The sequence below is a fragment of the Triticum urartu genome, chromosome 2A (assembly GCF_056163025.1).
Source record: "Triticum urartu cultivar PI428250 chromosome 2A, HENAU_Tu73, whole genome shotgun sequence".
In the NCBI taxonomy this organism is placed as follows: Eukaryota; Viridiplantae; Streptophyta; class Magnoliopsida; order Poales; family Poaceae; genus Triticum; species Triticum urartu.
Window position 1 is genome coordinate 702,170,962 of NC_141874.1, and position 22,256 is coordinate 702,193,217.

Consider the following 22,256-nt stretch of genomic DNA (forward strand, 5'->3'; position numbering starts at 1 on the left):
GCCACCGGGCGCGCGGCTGTCGGTCGGTCGGCTGCTGGGCCAGCAGACCCGCGCGTGGCGCACGGCGAATCGCGCCAGCCCGCACTAGCGGGACTGCGCGGGCCCGCCACTGCCTCGGCTCTCGGCCACCGCATGGGCTGGGCTGCAATATTTGTCGGATCCAGCGCCGCTGCTGCCAGCACAATTGATGTGGGAAATTGTGCAGATTTTGTCCACATCGCGCCAACTCAGAACGGCGGGGATATTTTTTAATAAATAAATGACCGCCGCGAGTAGAAAAAACAACAGTACATATAGCATCGCAGCCGCAAACCGATACATTTTAGGACAGCAAAAATATTACTTGCCCACACGCATTTAAATGTTTAGTCTCACACGAAAGCGATAAATAAAACGTGAAAAATTATCGAAATCTATCTCAATGCCATGTCGCATTACAATCGTTCAAAGTATCCAACAACAGTAGGGAAACCTTCTACAGGACTAAAACCCTACCGATGCTAATACCTATTCCTTCTCCATGATTTTAACAATTTTCATCTTGATCTTCTCTAATTTGTTCACCTTTGAAAAAATAATTTCCGCGACAATACGTGGCCTTGACTCATTAATCTCTTCCTGGTCAAATTCATGTGTCCAGCGATCTCCGTCCCAGTATTTTATGCACCACATCACAAAAAGTCCACAAGACACTCTGCAATAAACATGTGTGATCAGCTTAGGATATAGCATGCACTTCCTTGTACTCATTTAACTTACCCATCGTTTTGTCTCAGCATTTTATACTCATTAATTGGCCACGATGAGACATCTAGAAATTTTTTTGATTCAAGAGTTGAGTTGGCCTCCATAATATCCTTAGAAATTTCAGCTCTCTGAAACAAATTAACAAACCAGAATTTAATGTATATACTATGGTTATTCAAGAGTTGAGTTGATTTGGCCTCCATAAGAGTTGAGTTGGCCTCCATATATGACTCAATATTTTTCTGAATGCGACTGTGAAAATTATAGCGTATCAGGGTGGCAATCATATTGCGAATTCTTTGGCTAATTGCGCCTTTAGAATTTGAGTCAAGAACTTGAAACTCCTCCTTGACGGTGTGCATCACTATGGTTATCCAATGATTATCATTAACGTGCATAGGAAAATACGCCTACATAGTAACCAAATGATGTTAGTGCAATTAAATAGTAATGTCTAATATAAACAAATAAATATGAAAGCAATACCTTGTCCCGTCTGAAATACTCATCCATTACTCTTGCGATGACTTTTGTTTTCTTTGTAACATGTTCCGAGTCTAAATCATTTACTGACTTGGTCTTTCCCCTTGCCCTACTCAACATAAATTTGGGGAACCACATTGTTGATATGTAACGATCAGAAAAATCATGGTGTTGTAGGTGTTTACAATATGCATTGATGATCTGCATACATAAACAAAAAATTTCTATCAACTTGTGAAGTACAAATGAGAGATATGTTAAAACCAAACTCATACTTACAGCGCCATGCAACCATTTAAACGTTAGGACATCATTAAGCATAGCTGGCGTGCATATGTCCCCATCTGGTGGCGGCATATCGACCACGGTTCGGTGTGCATGCTTCTTTGTCGACGCTAGAGTCTCAACAAAAACTCTCGCTGCCTCTATGTGATCCGGAGTCATATTAAGAGAACCTGCTAGAATTGAATGTGGTGACGATGCAAACAGATCTAAAACAATGCAGCTACAGTCATTAAAATAATAAAAAAAATTACATAACGCGTGAATGAATTATAAAGTAGTACTTGACTTACTTTTTTAACACGTTTCTTGCGGGTAATGAGAATGTCGTAGGGGGATTGGCAATATTTCGACTTTTTTCTTTTGCGCTTACCATCATTTTCCTGACTGCCTTCACCATTACCTATGTTGCTATCTGCCAGGAAACTCTCAAATGTGTCTTCGGACTTTGTTGGTGACAAAGCATCCATAGACTCACCAGAAATATCAGCATTCTGCGGGGTTCGGGACATAGACGGAAAGTCTTTTGTACGTACGGTTGATGCTGAAGATGGAGAGTTTCCATTATCATCTATAATGAAAGGATCAGTAGCTTCACCTTTACCCGGTGTCGTCGCCGGAGCACCCGTGTCATCAACAGGCACAGGCACGGAGGTATCATTGATACCCGTGAAAGATGTTCGTACCTTTACGTCGGTAGGTGAATCAATATCTGGCCAATATTTTGATGACTTGTACTGGCCATTCTCCATCCCAACTCCTTAACCTACAGTATGAAATTCTTCATTGTTGTCCCTCTTATTGGGTTTGTACAGCACACCTTCCGTGTTCAACCTTTCCATTACCATCTACAAACACAAATGAAACATGATAAGTAGTTGAACAATTAAACCATGTTCAATACAACTTCTAAATTACCTGTGCACATCTTTCGGGTATATTGAGAACCTCCTTGTGAAGCAGCTTTATGTATGTCATCACACGGTCCATACTACAAGTCATGTTCGATGAAACCGCGGACGTGCTTGGCTTTCTACTCCTGCCACCATATTTCCGTTTAGGTTTCTTCGTTTCTTCCTCTGGGACAGTCCCTTCACGTGCTACCTTAGCACGTCTGTAGTCTTCGCTAACGCAGTTTTCAATCTGTACAACAAACAAAAAAATAAATTAAATAACAAATATAATTAATTACTATGTGCAACCAATAAGTACTTTACTTATTGACTTACATTGCCGGTGCCACGCCCGTGCATGTTGTCATAGTCGTCTCGCTTTTTCCCTTCCGTTTCTGGCCAGTTAAGCATTAGTGGGTATTCACGAGACAAAGGATCAAATGTACCCACACCAATTGGCTCAACTTTTTCCCAGTATATATACTGCATGATAGTAAACACAACTAGTCAGACACATAGATCACATAAAAATCATATGTACATACAACTATTACGAAATGACTTGTACCTGAAGAAAAGCCAAGTTCCCGATAGGCCACTTGAATTTTTCAAGATCTTCGGCCGATTTTTTAATAGCATCCATGCACACCCTCAACGTGAAATCGTTCCAATTGTATGACTTGATAGCGTTCACGTCCTCCACCATTTTGTAATAACGATACGGAACAAACTTGGTGGATTGTGGTGCTAAGACTGTACTCATAAGAACCAGTACGGCCCTTCTCACAAAATCATCATCATATGACTGAGTATCAACAATATCTTTTATCAACTCATCGATGAGGATTAGGCCTGTTCTTTTGTCTAGAAACCAATTCGGAACAATTTTTTTGGCATCTAGTTGTACTGTTGCTATCATGCTACTGACATCATCCCCCTCGTTACGTATCCCAAATATGTCATAAACATCTTCATTAAGCACACTGATGTCGTCAGTATTTGGCCGAGTAATAAATCGCTTTCTACTACTATCATACGTTGTAATCATAAATTCCAATAAATTTTTCCTCATTTTCACCGAAGGAATTCTCAACATACTGTCCAAATTTGTGCCACGTAGCATCATGCGCTGTCTGGGTGTGAATTTTCCTACCAATTCGCACCACTTATCAACCGAGCAGTACACATCTCCCAATTCTTGCATTCTAAATAAGATGACAGTTATCTAACTAGTTACGAGATTCAAAAAACATTACATATGGTTTAATACCATACCTTCCGGCGTCTCGACGTGCACCGGCAGCCCCCGTTGCCTAACCCCACCCGGTGTGGGTTAGTCGTGGCAGCCGCGCGCCCTGTGCCCACACCAGCGCGCTGGCCGACGGCCCGTCCTAGGGTTTAGGGTGCCGGTGACTTTGCCGAGACGGCACGGCCGGGCCTGAGATCCAAGTCGCGCAGATGCCGGATTGTATGGCCGCCGTCAGGACGGTGGGGAAGGGAGTTGGGCCGGCCACGGCGGTGCGACCGTCAGATCGGGGAGGGGTGAGGACGTGCGTGGAGGCGGCGGGGTTAGGTGGTCCTGGGGCGAGGTAATGGCGGCATGGTTTCCATGCCATGCACGCACGTACGGCGTCATAGACGTAGTCACGCCATAGTGGGCCACTTGGCCCGTCCCGTAAAACTACCACCGGCTGGCCCACGATGCATTTATTAAAAACATGCATTGTACTTTAACATTTCAGTTTAGTACCACATCGCTAAGCTGGTGCGCCGTCGACTCCTTTATATAATTTTTTTTTGGTCAATGCACAAACATCTCAGTTTGTGGGACTCTATTTGGAGGATATGCAGGATCGATGTGAGTCTTCACCTGCTCTGAGCTTGTGAAGGTTCACATGGATCATGCATATTCTTCAAAAAGAGAGCCATTATCTCCGATATTTTTTTAACGTCAGAAAATATTAATGCATTTTTTTAATGCGTTCTCTTTTCGGACACAGGCGGTGGACCCCAAACTTTTTGCACACGCACTCATCGACAGGTCCATCATGCGTGCAAGTTTTCATAATTTTCCGGCACTGTATGAATTTCCTATGGTTTTCTCCGTGAAACGCACCGAACACACTGATCGGGCGTGACGCAACATGCGTTTGGTGTCCGACGTCGTTCAAATCTTGCGTGGGGCCCTAAGATGGGCATGCCCACTGCCTCCCAAAAATTGGTGACGTTTCATGCATGCCACCTCGTACCACCAATCCAACCGGCACTGATCGGATATGAACGATGTCAGCCCCGTACTGCGTTCTCTTTTCGGACTCAGCCGGTGGACCCCAAACTTTTTGCACACGCACTCATCGACAGGTCCATCATGCGTGCAAGTTTTCATAATTTTCCGGCATCGTATGAATTTCCTATGGTTTTCTTCGTGAAACACACCGAAAACACTGACCGGGCGTGACGCAACGTGCGTTTGGTGTCCGACATCGTTCAAATCTTGCATGGGGCCCTAAGATGGGCATGCCCACTGCCTCCCAAAATTTGGTGACGTTTCATGCATGCCACCTCGTACCACCAATCCAACCGGCACTGATCGGATATGAACGATGTCAGCCCCGTACTGCGTTTTCTTTTCGGACTCAGCCGGTGGACCCCAAACTTTTTGCACACTCACTCATCGACAGGTCCATCATGCGTGCAAGTTTTCATAATTTTCCGGCACCGTATGAATTTCCTATGGTTTTCTCCGTGAAACGCACAGAAAACACTGACCGGGCGTGACGCAACGTGCGTTTGGTGTCCAACGTCATTCAAATCTTGTGTGGGGCCCTAAGATGGGCATGCCCACTGCCTTCCAAAATTTGGTGACGTTTCGTGCATGCCACCACGTACCACCAATCCAACCGGCACTGATCGGATATGAACGATGTCAGCCCCGTACGGCGTTCTCTTTTCGGACTCAGCCGGTGGACCCCAAACTTTTTGCACACACACTCATCGACAGGTCCATCATGCGTGCAAGTTTTCATAATTTTCCGGCACCGTATGAATTACTTATGGTTTTCTCTGTGAAACGCATCGAAAACACTGACCGGGCGTGACGCAACGTGCGTTTGGTGTCCGACGTCGTTCAAATCTTGCGTGGGGCCCTAAGATGGGCATGCCCACTGCCTCCCAAAATTTGGTGATGTTTCGTGCATGCCACCTCGTACCACCAATCCAACCGGCACTAATCGGATATGAACGATGTCAGCCCCGTACTGCGTTCTCTTTTCGGACTCAGCCGGTGGACCCCAAACTTTTTGCACACGCACTCATCGACAGGTCCATCATGCGTGCAAGTTTTCATAACTTTCCGGCACCGTATGAATTACCTATGGTTTTCTCCGTGAAACGCATCGAAAACACTGACCAGGCGTGACGCAACGTGCGTTTGGTGTCCGACGTCGTTCAAATCTTGCGTGGGGCCCTAAGATGGGCATGCCCACTGCCTCCCAAAATTTGGTGACGTTTCGTGCATGCCACCTCGTACCACCAATGCAACCGGCACTGATCGAATATGAATTTTTATGATTTTTTCCGTGAATTCAATTCTATATTAAGTAGTGTTTTTAATATAATTACATAATAAATTATATTTTAAGTATTTTTTTTAACATAACTACTAAATAAATTCTAAATCAAGTACTGTTTTTAAAAAAAGGGTATTTTCCAAATTATTATTACTTCTAAATTATAACAAAAACCTCTTTACTATTACTAGCACAAGGGCCCGTGCGTTGCAACGGGGCATACACATTTTAGTGGGTTCCTAGCGGTTTGACAATTTGTAAAAGCAAAATAAACAAGCGTGTGCTTAGAAACCGGGAAAATAATTTACCATTCAAACAACTTCTGTTATTTGGTGGTTCAAAATGAATGATGTCAAAGATACACATCAACATTGTCAACTAAAAGAATTTGCAAAAAATGGCAGCTACTCCCTTCGTTCGGAACTATACATCTATTTCTGAGACAAGTAATTCTGAACGGAGGGAGTAATAGTCATCTGACATGTTCCCAACTGCAACAGAGAATATTCTATTTTATCTTATTACATGATTTTTTTCTAGAAGAACTATTGCCTATAAATAAATCAAATAATAATGATAAACTGGAGCACAATGCAATGGTTCATATTTTCTTAATTTAAGATGAATGATATGAAAGAGAAAAAGATGACCATACTAAGGCTACCGGGAAAGGAATAGGCAGCATAGCGTACAATTATATGAAACACCACGCCTTTAAACATTTCCAAATATACAAAACATTAAGGTACTGAATTCTTTTACATAGACTGATATGACTCGAAAATACAATGGTCAATGAGAGGGCAAAAAAAGCCACAGGATTTTCTTTTGTATATCAATACCAACTAAAAATAATAAGAATTGTAATTAAAGAAAAGCGACAATTTTTTTTGTTAAGAGCATTTGACTTGCACTCTGACTCAATGTTTTACTGGTACATTTCCTCATGAACAAATTTGCTTTACTAACCCTCCTCTAAACTTTCAGCTGGATGTCGGTGCCAACGAACTACCCGCTCAATTGTAGGCTCAACTCCAACCAGCTCCATTCTAGGAATAGATGGATTTGTAGTTTTCGACTCCAAAAAGTTTGTTGGGCCTCTACTTTGAGTGAGAACCAGATAGTCATACTGCAAACACATAAAAATGTAATGGTTGAAGTAAAGCAGAATAATATTCTCAAGTTTAATATACAAAAGGAAAATGAAAAGATCATGATAACAAACGTGGAGAAAGGTTTATAAGTTCTATATTGGTGCTCACAAAGTCGCTGTCCAGGTCAGAAAGTCATTTTACTTTTGAGAGCATCATCGATTTAACCTTTATTTTCTCAAGTGGATAACAATTCCTCGTTGTCACCAACTACACATACGAGATGTGAATAAAGAGGCTGCAATAAGATTTAAGGGAGAAGAACTCCAGGGAAGTTTAACCCCCACTCTCAAATGGCCTGATGTTGTCGTAATTCTTGGCGTACTTCATAGATGATCATGCTTCAGGTGAAAAAGATCTGACAGCACAGAGTTCAAAACTATGCTAGTCTTTGTACAATGGAGAATAAGCGTCTTCTTGCCATTCTCAACCTGGAAGAAACATTAGAGCAACAGCCTGATGTGGGAGTCAGGGAAAAGCACATTCGTACTAATTCTAGTTTCTCGAGATGGAAGGTTCGAAAGCAACCGTCTTTTGCAATAGCAACTAAATTAAGAATTACAGGTGGTTATTTGTACAAATCGTGGACTATGTGCCAGAAAATCTGGCCCTTTTGTGTGTGACTCGGTTCCTTTAAAAAAAAATACAATGTTCAAACACACTACTTGAACTATATGGGAAATTGCTGAAAGATGTCGCTATGTCAGTTTATGCTTGGCCAGTGTCACAAGACAATAATGCTCAGATACTACCTATGAAAATACCAATACTTTCTTGTGTCCATAACAATAATGACTTGATGGTAGACAGGGTTAGTGTTCTTCTGGCATTGTAAACTGAAGGCAAAATGAGAAGCTTACGAGGGCTTGGGGGCGTGCTTGAGGAGCTCAAATGTGGTGAACATGGTCATGGGAACCCTGATGCCATCATCTTGATCCTACATCAATCTAGGGATGAGACCTCTGGCAAAGGGTTCATAACTCTGCCCAAACTTGAAAAATCACAAATGGAAGGCTCATTTGCTGCCACACTTGAAAAATCACATAGACTATGTAAGCATGATCTTGGCTGGGCTCTTGAGATCACATAGACTATGTAAGCATGATCTTGGCTGGGCTCTTGAGATCACATAGACCAGGTAACCATTAGGTAGAGTAGAGCTTACACACAATGAAATAAGGTGACACATCATGCTCAATCAATTTCTGATCTTCCCACGAACGAGATACAACCTGCGTAGAGGTTAAATCAATAAATTTTACTCTTGTTGTGAAGTCCAAAAACGAATCTCACGCGTACTGAATAGCCAAACAAGTAAACAACACAGTGGGTAGCATAGTATAGTAGTGCTTGTTAAGGGAGTTGTTTATCAATATGGTAAACAAAAATTATATTAATTCTTTTGACACAAGCAAAATAGCATCGATATAATTAAAAAACGAATGAACAAGCACTCAGTAAGCAAGAATGATAACAAGGATGAAACATGCACCTCTACAGATCAGTTGAAAATTTAAAATCGCAGGAGAAAGGATTTAACGGCAGCCAAATTTTAAGTGAAATTGTAGCCTAAGTCAGCGCGATCTACCGCAATCTCCTGTGATTTTGTACTGCATGAAAATCGCGAGCGATTGCGGCCAAATCGCAGGCAATTTAAAATTGCTCTCATGATTAATATAATATCATGCACTTGGAACTTGCAAACACTTAAAAACAAAGGAGAATCAAATCATGGTGTGGAACGATTTCTTTTGGTAGCGCAACAACAATTTTCACATAGCAGCAGCATTCGCACAGTATGTTGACCAGTTCTATGCTGGGTTGCTGGCACATCGTGGCTTCCAAAATGGACCCTACTTATGGCGACATACCATCAGAATATGAAAGGAGGGATCCATGTGCTTACTTTGCTTTCCATGTAGCTTCAAAATAATGTATTGCTTGTCGTAGATTTTTACTCGTTCTCACTGCGATTCTACCGGCAATTCCACGAGGCAAATCTATGCCTTCTTCTTTCATAGCAGTGAACTCTGAACCTGGACCTCAAAGAGAAGATAATTTCTCATCAAATTGTCCAGCACTGTAATGAGAAGAGAAGGATCCATAAAGTAATTAAAAAACGAATCTGAATGTACCTCATCAAATGAAGGTGGCACCATGACCAATTATTTTTTAGCAAGTGACTTATCTCAGATCAATTCAAATAAAATGACAAAATTAACAGCAGCAAGCTGCCTTGGCATGCAGAAACAGAGAAGCATGTTGCTGGATCAACAATACAACTACCTATGACAGCTATATGGGTTACAGTAAAACGCACTGCTTGGCAGTTGTGGCCTGGTGGTATTATAGGAGTCCATCAGGAGGCCCCTAGAGACAAAGCACGTAAAGAACACCCAAGGATGCTTACTGCCCGTAAAGCACACAAAATCAGAGAAAACTAACTATGAATACTGCCAGAAACTTAAGAATAAAATTCTCGCATAAAAATAAATTTGCTACTTTCTAAATACTATTGGAATCTTAGAATCAACATGCTGCTAAGAAAGAGCAGAATAGCAGACAGAGAGACAGGGGACAGAAACAATAACTAAAACAGGGGATCAACATGATACTACTTGATCAGTATCAAACCAAGATGCGTAACCATGGTGCCTGGTGCTGAAGTCAGATATACATACTAAATGTTCTGATATGCCAAAATAAACGCATTAGAATCTTTTTAATTATCCCAACTATTTTTCAGAGGTTGCTCTGCCGTTGCTAATTATGATGTTGTGCTATACTGCTACTTCATATAGAGGGAGATCAGGGAGGTGTTCTGATATGCCAAGATAAACGCATTAGAATCTTTTTAATTATCCCAACTATTTTTCAGAGGTTGCTCTGCCGTTGCTAATTATGATGTTGTGCTATAATGCTACTTCATATAGAGGGAGATCAGGGAGGAGAGCAGCAGCCTGCTGCTGCGATTTTGTTCAATTTGTTGCTTGATTACTACTACACATCTATACAGAGAACACACAGAACACACATAACAGAAGACTGCTGCTTGCTGCTTTCAAGGGGATACATACATCTGTTGTAGCCGTCGAGGGCGACATTGGACGGCTCGACAGATGTTTTGTTCCTCCGGCGAACTCGGCGCTTCTTCCTCCGGCGAAATCGACGGCGACATTGTACGTTTCACGGAATTTTCGTCGGGATTTGATGGAGATTATGGTCCAAAGAAGCAACCCGATGGAGATTCCGGCCGAGAACCCTTCCTTCTTATAGCAGGCAAGTAAAATCCGAGCACCTCAGGTACTGCTTAACACAGTTGTGGTGAGTTGCAGATGCCATCAAGGAACGATAAATTCCAGTGCTAAATTCTGGCGCCAGGCCCATAGATGTATCACATTAATTCGTGGGTGTCAACTGATTCATAATCCCCCCATCATAGTATGAATTTGCTCTAATGCAAGCTTGACAAAAGATGCAAGATTAAGACATTGCAATGCAAGGTAAAGACGTCTCGGTCAATTCATAAGTTGGCCTCACCCCAAGCATCTGCTTCGACCAGGGAGACAGCTGATTTTGCACCATGGCCATGCTCTAAAACAACCATGGAAAGATACAGAGGAATTTGCACCGTGGCCATGCTCTCGTCCCTTCTTCATCTTCAGGCCAGCGTCACCCTCTCATTTCCTGTCCATCAGGCCGCCCCCCACAAGCTTCTTTTCTCTCTCCTTTGTCACCTTCCCGACAGAAGCTAACCCACAGCCAGGTTCATCAGTGGGATTAGATGTGTGTATGACGACTCTGTCCAGCGCACACGTCGGCTCTGTCCATCGGAGAGTGTCGAAACCATAGACCACCTCTAGCGAGCGACTTGTTTGCCTGTGACGCCTGACCTCTGCGCCAACACTCCCCCTTGGCCTCTCTGTCGATCAGATCTCTCGCCGCGGGAGCCAAGCGGATGGGTCCGACGGCGGGCCGAGTGCGCCGGGAAGGAGTGGCTGGTGGTGAAGCCGGTGGGGTTGAGGAAACCATTGTCGATGTGGAAGCAGCGGGGAGGAGTCCTGACGGCGCCATGGTAGCAAGGACGGGGGATCCATCACCGCAGCGTCGAGAGTTGCTGGCGGTGGAAGGCCGTCGTTGGGTCGCTGGTGGTGGAAGGCCGCGGGTGTGGGGGCGCTTGGGTGGGGGTAGGCGCGCCGACAGGGTAGGTGGTGGAGGAGAACGACGACGGTAGGCGGTGGCGGAGCGCGACGGCGGGGAGCCGTCCGGCGGAGCGCGGCGGCGGGGGCCGGTCCGGCGGAGGACGGCGACGGGGGGCGGCTGTGTGTGGCGACCGGGTCGGGCCGGCGGCGTGCGGCGAGGCGGGGCGGGAGGTGGCGGAGCGCTGGAGTGGGGAGATGGGATTGGGAGGCTCGGTCGTGCGGGCGGATGTGTTTTTTTCTTTTCTCTCGCCCGTAACTGCTCCGATTTGACTTATTAGGAGGACTGCGGGTTGAATATACAAAACAACAGGGTCGTTTTTGCAAAAAGGCCGGCGACGTACAATCAGAAGCAATAGCTGGTTTATTAGTAGGTAGAGATGAAAACTACTTTAGCCATTAATGCAAAACACATAAAAATAATAAACATTACATAAATTATTGAACATTTATACAATACGTAGGATTTTTCATTATTATTTATACAATACAACATTTATTTAAAAATTTACTATTATTTTTAAAACAATAAACACATAACAAAAAAACAATGACACCGCGCGTTGGACGGCCCAGTGACTGTGCGCGACGGCGCGCGTGGGTCGGCCCATTGAGTGTGCGCGCGGTGCGGGGGCAGGGGCGGCGGGGGTGACGACTAAAGTTTAGTCCGACCTCGCCCGCCGAACGACGCCGCGACCGACTTCTATACCAACCTCCCACGACCGTTTCGAACTCCTCTCATTCCCGCCCCGTCCCGCCACTGCCCCGTTGGCCTGTGCTGTAGGCCGTAGCTGGGCCGAAAGGCCGGCCCTTTCGCCACCCGGCTTGATCGAGCCGGACCGATTAAGCGCAGTTGCGGCATGCAAGCACAGGTGGGCTTTTTTTTGCTTCACAAATTTATTGCCTTCTATGAGTCACAGCGCGGGGGGAGGTGGAAGGGGCGCTTTTTTAGTCCCACCTCGCGCGCCGAGGAACGCCACGACCGGTTTATATACCCGCGTTCGTGCACATTGCTATATGAGACAGTTAGTAATAATTTGGTTTGACTTTGCACTGCTAGCCGCGGCACTGCCGCACTGCTCGGTCAGTGTAAGCTCATTACACTGTTCGGGCAGTGCGGCCGTGTACTGCTAGCAGTGTAAACTCAAATCATATCATTACTATCTGTCTTGTTTTTTATTATTTGCCACACTATGCAAATTTCATGAGTACTATCTACAATATTTTTTTGACATATTCGGAAAGGAGTTTTTTTTCGACATCCTTACCTCCAAAAATTGGGTCACGTTTCGTGCATGCCACCTCGTACCACCAATACAACCGGCACTGATCTGATATGACCGATGTCCGCCCCGTACTGCGTTCTCTTTTCTGACTCAGATGGTGGACCCCAAACTTTTTGGACACGCACCCATCGCTAGGACCATCATGCGTGCAAGTTTTCATAATTTTTCGGCACCGTATAAATTTCCTATGGTTTTCTTCGTGAAACGCACCGAAAACACTGACCGGGCGTGACGCAACGTGCGTATGGTGTCCGAATTCGTTCAACTCTTGCGTGCGGCCCTAAGATGGGCATGCCCACTGCCTCCCAAAATTGTGTCACATTTCGTGCATGCCACCTCGTACCAGCAATGCAACCGGCACTGATCGGATATGAACTCATAAAAAATTAAAACACAACTAGTAATTTTTACCTATAAATTATAATAAAAAACTCATTATTCTTACTTATAAATTATAACAAAAAACTCATTATTATTATGAAAAAATAATTAGTCATTAATGCAATACACATTACAGTACTAAACTTTGCACATATTTTAAGTATTTTCTAGACATTAATTAACATTACATAAATATTAAAAATGTAATTACTAATTTACACAAATAACTGAACATAATATTCATTATAAAAGTACTCATTATCAATTAATTATCAAAAAACTCAGTATTGTTTTAGTAATTAATTATAAAGAACTTATTATTTTTTCCTATAAAGCATAATAAAGAACTTATTATTATTATAATAAATCTAGTTAACGAATGACATAAATAACTAAAAAAACTTAATACTATTTAAAAAAACAAAAGTGTTGACTGTGCGCGACGGCCTAGTGACTATGCGCGACGCCGCGCATGGGCCGCGCATGGACTGTGCATGACACTGTGGGCGCGGTGTGAGGGGGCAGGGTCGGCGGGGGTGAGGACTAAAGTTTAGTCCCACCTCGCCCGCCGAGCGACGCCGCGACCGCCTTAAATACCTGCCTCCCATAGCACTTTCGAACTCCTCTGATTCCCGCCTCGTACCGCCACTGCCCTGTTTGCCTGTGCTGCAGGCCGTAGCTGGGCCGAAAGGTCGGCCCTTTCGCCACCCGGCTTGATCGGGCCGGACCGATTAAGCGCAGTTGTGGCCTGCGAGCACATGCCGGGCATTTTTTTTGCATCAGTATTTTTTTTCTATTTTTTTGGAGATAACACCACATACCACACCCCGGACGTGACGCAATATGTTTTTGGTGTGCATGCATGATAAGTTCTCCAGAGACCGTTCGAGTATGAGTGAAGGCCCCATGCATGCGTTTTGCGACTGATTTTTCTCGTAACGTTGAAATGCATGTTTCCGTTTTATTTTTTGAAGTTGCACGACTAACATCAAATTAAACATACGGTTTTTTTCTTCAGATAAGCCATTCCGAGTTCATTCATAATTCAAACTACCTTACATAACACTAAACATAACCGAGCACTGCTCTTACATAACTTAGATCGAAATTTAAATAAAAACCTTAAAACTAGACTACTCGTCGTCGCTGGAGCCGGTGAGGTCGACGACCGGCGCCATACCGCCGGCCTTTCCTTCGCCGCCATCGCCGCCATCGTCGCCGCCGCCATCGTCGTCGTCGTCGCTGAAATCCCACCAGTTGTCTTCCCGCTCCTGCTGCTCCTGCACCGCCGCTATGGCCGCCAGCCGCTCTCGTTCCTCACGAGTGGCCGCCGCCGCCGCCTCCTCTGCCGACTGGGCCAGCACCGCAAGTATCCTCGGCGCGTCGTCGGGGTCTCCGTCTTGCGCGAGGGCGGCCTGCGTCGGCGGGATCTCGACCAGCGCCGGGTCAGGGGGCGCCTGTTGTGCCGGGGCAGTGGGGGCGGCCGGAGGTGGGCCGTGGCGGCGGCGACCACGGGAAGTGTCGGCCTCGCCGGTAATGTCCCCGACGGTGCGGCCGGCCGCCGCGACCCTGAACGCGCCGAGGACGATGTCGAAGTTCTTCCCGCATCAGAACCTGCGCGGGCCCTCCGGTTGTACCGGCCGCCAGGGAACGCGTGGAGCTGCTGCCTCATCCGCGGCGGTCCCATGGTGGGGATGCCGTCCGCCCCGATCTGCTATGGCCGCGGCACTTTGGCTGCCGGCGGCACCATCACGCCGTACCGGGCCAGATCCTCCGTGTCGCCGACGGTGAGGCTCAGCGGCCAAACGCCGGTCGGCCACGCGCCCTCGTCGGAGTCGCTGGAAGACATTGCCGGCGAGGAGGGGGAGATGGGCGGACGAGGAGAGGAAGAGAGATGGGCGGGGCGAGGGAGATGGCACAGCCTGGTCAGGGCTGGCGCGGCCTTTTATAGACGGCGGGGGAGGGAGGTGCGCGGGCGAGCCGTCGGTGGCGCGCGCCCCGAGGGAGAGGCGGGCGGCGTGTGAAGGCGCGGCGCGGCAGGCGAGGCATCGGTGGCGTCTGGGCGCGGCAGCGGTGGCGTGTGAAGCCGCGGGGACGGCACGCGCGGCAATCGAAGCGTTGGTGGCGTCTGAAGGCGGGCGGGCGGTCGCCGCAGAGGCGGGAGCCGACCGGTCGCGTCAACTGCCGGCCCGAGGGGAAGGCGCCCGGTCACCGCACGCGCGGCAATGGAGGGCACGGACTACGACGGCAGAAGGCTGGCGGCAGGAGATCGGCCGCGAGCAGTCAGCGCCGCAATTAGTGCGCAGTTAACTGCACGACCGCGCCACGACCACACGTACGCCCCCACCGACACGCCATGCATCTGACATTGTGGGTCCATGGATGCTAACGGCTCGGCTCGGCTCGCGTCCTCACGGCTGCCAAGCGGCTCGGCTCGTGCGGCAGCCCCGTATACACAGGCGCGCAGGGGGTATCGGCGTGGACGCGCGGGGGAGAATTTTTTACATAAAACGATCATGCCCCTGACAGCGAAGGGGTATGGGCAGATCTCAGCCCTTGATGTGTTTAAGAAGAGTGTACCGAAGCAGAAGTGTCCTCACACTAGTTGTGATGTCCCAGTAAAGCCTTAAGAACACGAAAATAACAATATATATCATACAGTAAATGCTGTGCAGGCGGCCTTAGGTTCACATGTTTCTTTGTCAAGGAGCAGATTGAGCAGGAAAAGACCCAGGGAAATGATGTCGTGCGTGGTGTACTGGTCACCATAGATGGTGTGTGTGCCGAGTGGCTGGTTCAGCTGGGCTCCCTTCGTGCCACTGACTGCAATGAGTAAGTTGAAGAGGTCTCAAGAGTTAAGAGCATGGCTAATAACAAAGCTTGCTGCTGTCTATATACTAGTGCCATGTCACATATAGCCTTTGCAAAAGTACACTCATATAATAAGCCAGCTATTAGTATTAGGTTGGCTACAGTATTTAATATATGCATGTAGAGACACACAAAGAAACATATACTTGATTGGGAGGAAAGAAGTCTGCACTTGTTCATGCGCTGCATGCAAGCACTTTCTCTAGTAACCTAAGCTAGCGCCCCGCTGCGCTCTCTCTCCTTCTTTCCCACCCTTCCGGCTAGGATCTCAATGACCTGGTATGTGTTATAGCCAGCTGACTAGGCTTATTGTACTTGCTCTAATGAGTCAAAGCCATTTTCGTTGCTGCCAATGAGAGATTTGGACATATAAATAGCACAATCTATTGTACCCCTACCCCCATATAGTTTAGCAGATTTTTATGTTCGAGACATGTGTTTTATAAATCATCACCATCTGCCTCATATTTCTTTGCACAGCCTACAATTGACCTGATGAGGAATATAAATCCCCTGTGTCACTAACTCACTATGTTGTGGGTTATTTTTCACTAACTCACTATGTATTTTATAAATCACCAATAAATATTAATCTCTCATGTGCCTCTCGACTCTAGTTTTAATTTCCACACGCCTCTCAGTTCCAATTCTTATTTCCTCTAGCAATGAGAGAGTGGACAGCGTTTGTTACAAATTGAAAACATTAACGTGTGCATCAAGGGCACTCGCTCACGCGTGCCACGTCGAACGCGTAGGTTGGGCAAGGAATACAAGGGGGGAAAAGGAACGAAAAGAAAATGTCATCAGGGCGTCTTCGGGTCAATCGGGAGAGAGATTTGCGCCTGGCCAATCGCCTCCTCGGAGCCCTCTCGCATGCGTCGCTTTCCTCACTGGCATCGAGCCCCGCGCTCGTCCTCGATTGCTTCGCAAGAACACCTCCTCTCTTTCTCGTCTCCTGGAGATCCTCCAGATCAAGCCAGGCGACGCTCCCGCCCACCACCCATGGCTGAGGTCGCCGAGCTCCCCATCACGCGGCACCTGGGGACTCCACCTCCCTCCGCCGCCGGCAGCGGAGGCCGGCTAGGTTTAGTCGCCACAGCTAAAACCGGATGGCGTGCTATCCGGCGAGGGGCCCGACCTGTCGCCGGCATCGCCTCCTCCACATCCGCCTGCGGATCGAGCTCTACAACCTCCATCCCAAACTCCCTACCTGCCTTTCCCTCCCGGTTCCCCTCCCAATGCCCGGTCCCCGCTCCTTGCCTCCCAAGCATGGCGAGCCTCCCTCTCCGAGGTCCTGGCTACCGGCCTCCTAGCACGGCGCACCTCCCTCGTCTTCGTTCTCTGATTTGGCGGCTCCTCCGGCACTCCGGTTTCTGCAGCGGTTGGCGGCCGGGTTAGTTCACTGCTCATCTCGTCCATCTCCCAAGCCTCCAATATGGTAAGTCCTCAATTCCTCTTCCCTAGTTTCTCACGTTGTCAATCTACGTGGTTTGATTGAGTTTCAAAAAGGAAAAGTCTTGTTTTGATTGAGGTTCAAAATGAAGTAGAAAAAGCTTGGTTCAGTTTTGGTTGTCATGGTTCCTTGCCTGTATTCATGGGCGGATCTAACTTAAATGCATGTTTCTTTTTTTAGAGTAGCAGGCTAGCAAGATATCTTTATCAGGATCAGTGCCTATGGAGTATGCACTATGGATGTTTAAATTTGATTGCCGCTGGGTGCTGTAGCATGTAGACTGAAGTCTGAACTGTTGTTCTTATGTGTTTTGGGTAATTTGGGTGACGAATTTGATGCTTATGTTAAATGTTTGTGGGTTTTCCAGGGGAAGAAAATACTGGTAGTTACTTTATTGGCATCGGTCCGCAGTTAGCACTGCTGGTTTAGGATCTGCATTGTTAAGGTCTTTAGCTAATTGCTCTGCTATCTGCAATCTTCAAAAGCAAAAAAAATGAAGCCTGGAGCATAATAGAGGAAACTAGATAAAAAAACAGTACCGCAGGAGCAAAACGCTGCAGCGGATGATGCCAACGTGAATGACGATTAACTTCTCCGACCTTGTGGTAGGCTGAATCTGAATCACATGAATGGGCGACCTTTCTCCTAATCCTTTTTCTGAAACCGTTGGCTTAGACTGACATTTTGGAGTAGTTGTGTAAGCTGAAACATTATACTAAGCATTATACTAAGCTGAACAATTTACTGTCCTTTTTTCGCATGAGATCACATTTTGGTAGTCTCTAAGGAAGTTGGAAGATGATGTACTTAAGCTAAGTTTCTTCTGTTTCAATAAAACACAGGTTGGTAGTTGCATAACTTGACCATGCTGCTTTCTTACTGCTGCTATAGTAGTCTCTAATGGAATTGCAAGATAATTTAGTTAAGCTAATCTCATTGGTCTGCACTCTCAAAAAATCACAAGAGCCATTTAGAAGAAGGTAGGGTACTATTATACATTTGTCATGTAATGTACAGATTAAGACAACAGACTAAAAATTTAATTGTGATACTTCAGATTTGCAGAGTTTTTTGTTGTTGAAATTTTGTCCACATGAGGTCATCCTCCTCTCTGGTTTTGCTGATTCCGACAGCGTCGACTCGACCTACGGGTTCTTCTCCCTCACCCTGATCTGCACTTCTTGTGAGTTTCCTTTTATTTCATCTCACGTCATCTCCACATGATTCTCGCATATCGCTGTATTGGCTTGAGTTTGTGGTACCTGCAGTTTATAAAGGAACTTAATCATCTGGTCAGGATTCCATGCCCTTTTCTCTTGAGCTGATTTACTGCTTAATATCTGATGGGTAATGCATTCTTTTGGTTGAAAATTATATTGTTTTATCACACCATTGGCAATTCAGTACCAATAACAGGAATTTACTTTGCAGGATATATATCTGTGACATTTGTTCTTATTGGGGTGTCAATGCTGGCGATGAAAAGATTATTAATGCTCTTATTGGGGTGTCAGTGTTGGAAGCTGCTGATGAGAAATACAACTTGAAGGTCCTCTGCAGTGCTACTTTTTTTTTTACTAATTTTGGTTTTAATTAAGAACAATAGGCAGTGATTACACGCTTGTACTTGACTTCATGTGCTTCCTTGGACTTGATATCTCCTGTTTTAACTGTGAGAGTAATTAGTCGCATTATATATCACAAGGAATTCTACTAACCATGTAAAAGGCTTAATGACAAATTGAGTATAGATCTATCTGAATTGTTTTGGACACTGAAGCAGTTTCTAAGGTTACATCTTCACAATCAGTCATATCAAAGACAGGTTTCCTCACAACTAGATACTTTAACTTTTATAGATTATATATCATGGTCTCAGAGAAAACTTCAACAATTATATCTTTTCGTCATGGATATTTTTGTCCTTCTTTCATCTGCTTGGCTGAAAATCATTTGTAGTTGTGTAAACTGCTTGATTTTACCCCTTTTCTTGCGAAAAATGGTTTGCTTGCAAAATCTGCCCATTATTAAGAAAATGTCTTATGTTGATAGGTAAGTTCAAAATTAGGTAGAGATATATCATTGCTACCTTTCCCTCCTTGTACACCTCCTTTGATTTTGCATCATGTTACAATTTTTTTTAAAATTTTGTAGCATGTTGACTTATACAGTAGAAGACATACTTACCTAAAATTTGATACACAGGAGCTAATTTTGTGACCTACAGAGGAGCTAATTCTGTAGCATGATCTACGATTTCTGCTTCAACGCTCAACTTGTCGAGTCAACAAATGTTCACTTTCAGGTATATGTCTATTCAATTAATGTGGAGCCTCTGTTCCCCTCTTCCAAAAGTTTGCTTGGTCGCGCCCGCGCCATGGCCACCGTGCTCCTTTTTTCTCTGCTCGTCAACCAGATCGGCCGATGAGGCGGATTGCCTGGAGGCGGTGGACCATGGAGGAAAGGAGGCCATCCATGGTGCACGCATCCCCCACACTCGCTCGTCTTTTCCTCCTCCGCTCCGCGGACACCGTGTGCTCGGGCATGGTCGCCGCCACGCCCCCGCTCCCGCTGACCTTCATCAAAAGCGGATAACTGAGGGCTCTTCTGTTATCAAGCTGCTTCTTTTTTGTGCCAATAGTTGCAAGTTAATTTATTAATAGTTGGATACGGGCATATCTCAGATTTTGAGATTGGACAAAATACTGAATTAAATGGTAACTAGAGGAAAACAATTGCTCCTGATACATCATATCTGTATGATATTGTTGCTATAAGTCTCAGGAGGCACGCATACCGAGGCATGTACACCACATAAACATTAGTCATTTAGTTTTCTTTCTTCTGAGTGCTATTTCTCTGTTTCTTTCCTAATAGTGGAACAAAATTACCGTTTCTTGCGCGTCATCTCACAAGGAGGATGTCGGGCTGCCCATTTTAGTGCACCATGCCACAAGTTCCAGAAAATTATTTTGTCTCCTGATTAATGATTTTGCGACTACTTTCATTTAACAAGGCTTATGTGTGCATAAGTTTGTTACTGAATCTGGGAGATGTAGCTAAGTATATAAAAAATGTTCTTCTTTGCATTAGGCAGATGGAACTATTCAGTTTATACTTGTTGTTAATCTTCTGTGTATTGTGTATGGTGCATTCTTTATTTGGTTTACACACCATAGTGGTAACTTGCATTTTGTCAAGGAGGTTTGGTTCTATTTTTTTTCTATGAAAAAATTAGTTCTCGACTTCAATGCCATCTTTCGTTGTTACAGGTATGAAGCCTTGTTTTACTATCCTCGGGATAAACATGTTTTAGATACTAAACAATGGAACATCCATGCCCTTTTGTGATGTTAACCATGTTAACCATCTTACGCCAGGGCTGACGAGGAAGAGGACCGGCGGAGTGGGGTTCGACAAGGTGGCGGTGGTTACTTTGTATCTCCCGTTGGTTTGTGGTTACGTAATTCCTATAGCTGTAACTTTTGCACAATCATAAGGCCTTTATAGAATGCTAAAAGCTTCAGACCTTTGCATCGGTACTTCTGCTGAACTGAACTTCTGTAGAATACATTAACCAAAGCTTACTCTTAGATATTTAGTTTAAGTTAAATTTGCTCCGAGTAATTAAGGATATTGGGTCTCTACAAGAAAAGTAAGAATCTGAATCCGTAAGTAATTATAACCACTCAAGTGTGATCTTCTCGTGTTCCTTAAATTTCTAGCTAAGATATCTTTTTGATGCAGATTGCCAGGTTCTGTTCTCACATAAAACGCCCAGTTTTGCTAGAAGCTCTGCTTACTTTGATGTATATCTCTTTTTCTGAAAAATTCACTAATAGTTTGTTTTGCTGAACATCTTAGGTCAACTGGATTCCATCTCAATTTATGTAAATCTCTTTCCTAAAAAGGTCAGTGACAAGGTGGTGTGAAGTGAGGAGACGTAGAGATGGATAAGGACGATGGCAGTAAGTAGTAGCAGCTCAACGGAAGGAAGCAGCAGCTCGCCCTCTCCTAGGTCTTCAGTCTTCACCTCTGTCCTTAGTCTACCTATACTTAGCTTCGTTGCTCCCACTCCTGTTCCTCCCTCTTTCTTATATAGGTTTCAATCTAATGGCAGCTCTCTCTCTCTTTTCCATCTCTGTTTTGTAGATAGCAGAGCAACCTATCATATATACACACTGAAATTGATTCTGTTGTAAGCTTATTCAGATTTTATTTATTTCTTATTGATTCATCAAGGAATGGTTGTAAATATTTCATATGACTACATCAAAGAGAGCAAGAAATCCTGATGTTATAGCATACGCTCATATTGATGTACATGAGTGAGACTGAGGACCAAACATGATAATTGAATGTGTCAATATAAGATAAGTGCGCACAGTCCCGTCTCAAGAGGCGCCACCAGGTGGCGCCCCAGCCTCTAGTTAAACCCATTAAGAGGCGCTAGAATGGTGGCCAACCATCTACGACATGTGGCGCATGCCGGTTGGTCATGGTGAGAATGTTTCTTTTAGAGTTTTTTTAAATGGTAGGCTTTTTATTTTTCCTTTTAAGATGGTTGTGATGTCCACGTGACGCAAGAAATATTTTGACATGATGGTGAGGTGCGCATAGCTTCCTCTCAAGCGGCCCGCAATGGCCGGCCCCAACCACTAGTTATGTAGATTGAAAAGCACCCAGAACAATTTTGCAATAACGAGGCACCACTTGTCAAACAATTTTATTTCTCCAACCTCGCCTGGTAGGGGAGCGGGAGTTCATGACTGCGGCCCTCGCGTCGCCCCTGGGGCGACTCGGGGGAGATTAGGGATCGCCGCCCAGCCACCCCTTCAGCCCCCCTTCCCTCCTCGCCGCCACCGGAGATGGCCGCCGGGATGCCGGGAGAGCCCGCACGGGCGCCGGGGGAGGTGGCGGCGAGGATCTTGGCGCTTAGAT

General features: G+C 45.4%; 2 protein-coding genes and 1 long non-coding RNA gene across 10 annotated transcripts in view; all 3 read right to left on the reverse strand.

The window, feature by feature from the left end:
• LOC147986930 (G-type lectin S-receptor-like serine/threonine-protein kinase At1g11330) overlaps positions 1-22,256 on the reverse strand; it is a 216,382-nt gene that overhangs the window by 6,106 nt on the left and 188,020 nt on the right. The gene's annotated exons all lie outside the window — the stretch shown is intronic.
• Positions 508-1,674, reverse strand: LOC147986932 (uncharacterized). Its single transcript, XM_087545003.1, has 5 exons — positions 1,510-1,674; positions 1,234-1,431; positions 1,016-1,157; positions 760-871; positions 508-694 (listed from the first exon to the last, which is right to left on the reverse strand). Exons 1-5 carry the CDS (start codon positions 1,672-1,674, stop codon positions 508-510), a joined length of 804 nt encoding a protein of 267 aa, XP_087401129.1.
• LOC147986933 (uncharacterized) lies at positions 6,688-11,553 on the reverse strand. Of its 5 annotated transcripts, none has more exons than XR_015617468.1 (3): positions 10,203-11,553; positions 9,032-9,161; positions 6,688-8,357 (listed from the first exon to the last, which is right to left on the reverse strand). It is a non-coding gene; the product is annotated as an uncharacterized LOC147986933 (long non-coding RNA). The 5 variants fall into 5 exon arrangements; XR_015617470.1 differs by having other exon boundaries at positions 9,032-9,205; XR_015617469.1 differs by having other exon boundaries at positions 6,688-7,556; positions 7,986-8,357; positions 9,032-11,553.

Coding starts and splice junctions, on each gene's coding strand:
- LOC147986932 (XM_087545003.1), bottom strand. CDS start 1,674: ATGACTCCGGATCACATAGAGGCAGCGAGAGTTTTTGTTGAGACTCTA. Junction 872..1,015: donor TATGATTGCCACCCTGATAC/GCTATAATTTTC, acceptor TGTTTCAGAGAG/CTGAAATTTCTAAGGATATT. Junction 695..759: donor ATGCTGAGACAAAACGATGG/GTAAGTTAAATG, acceptor TGTTTATTGCAG/AGTGTCTTGTGGACTTTTTG.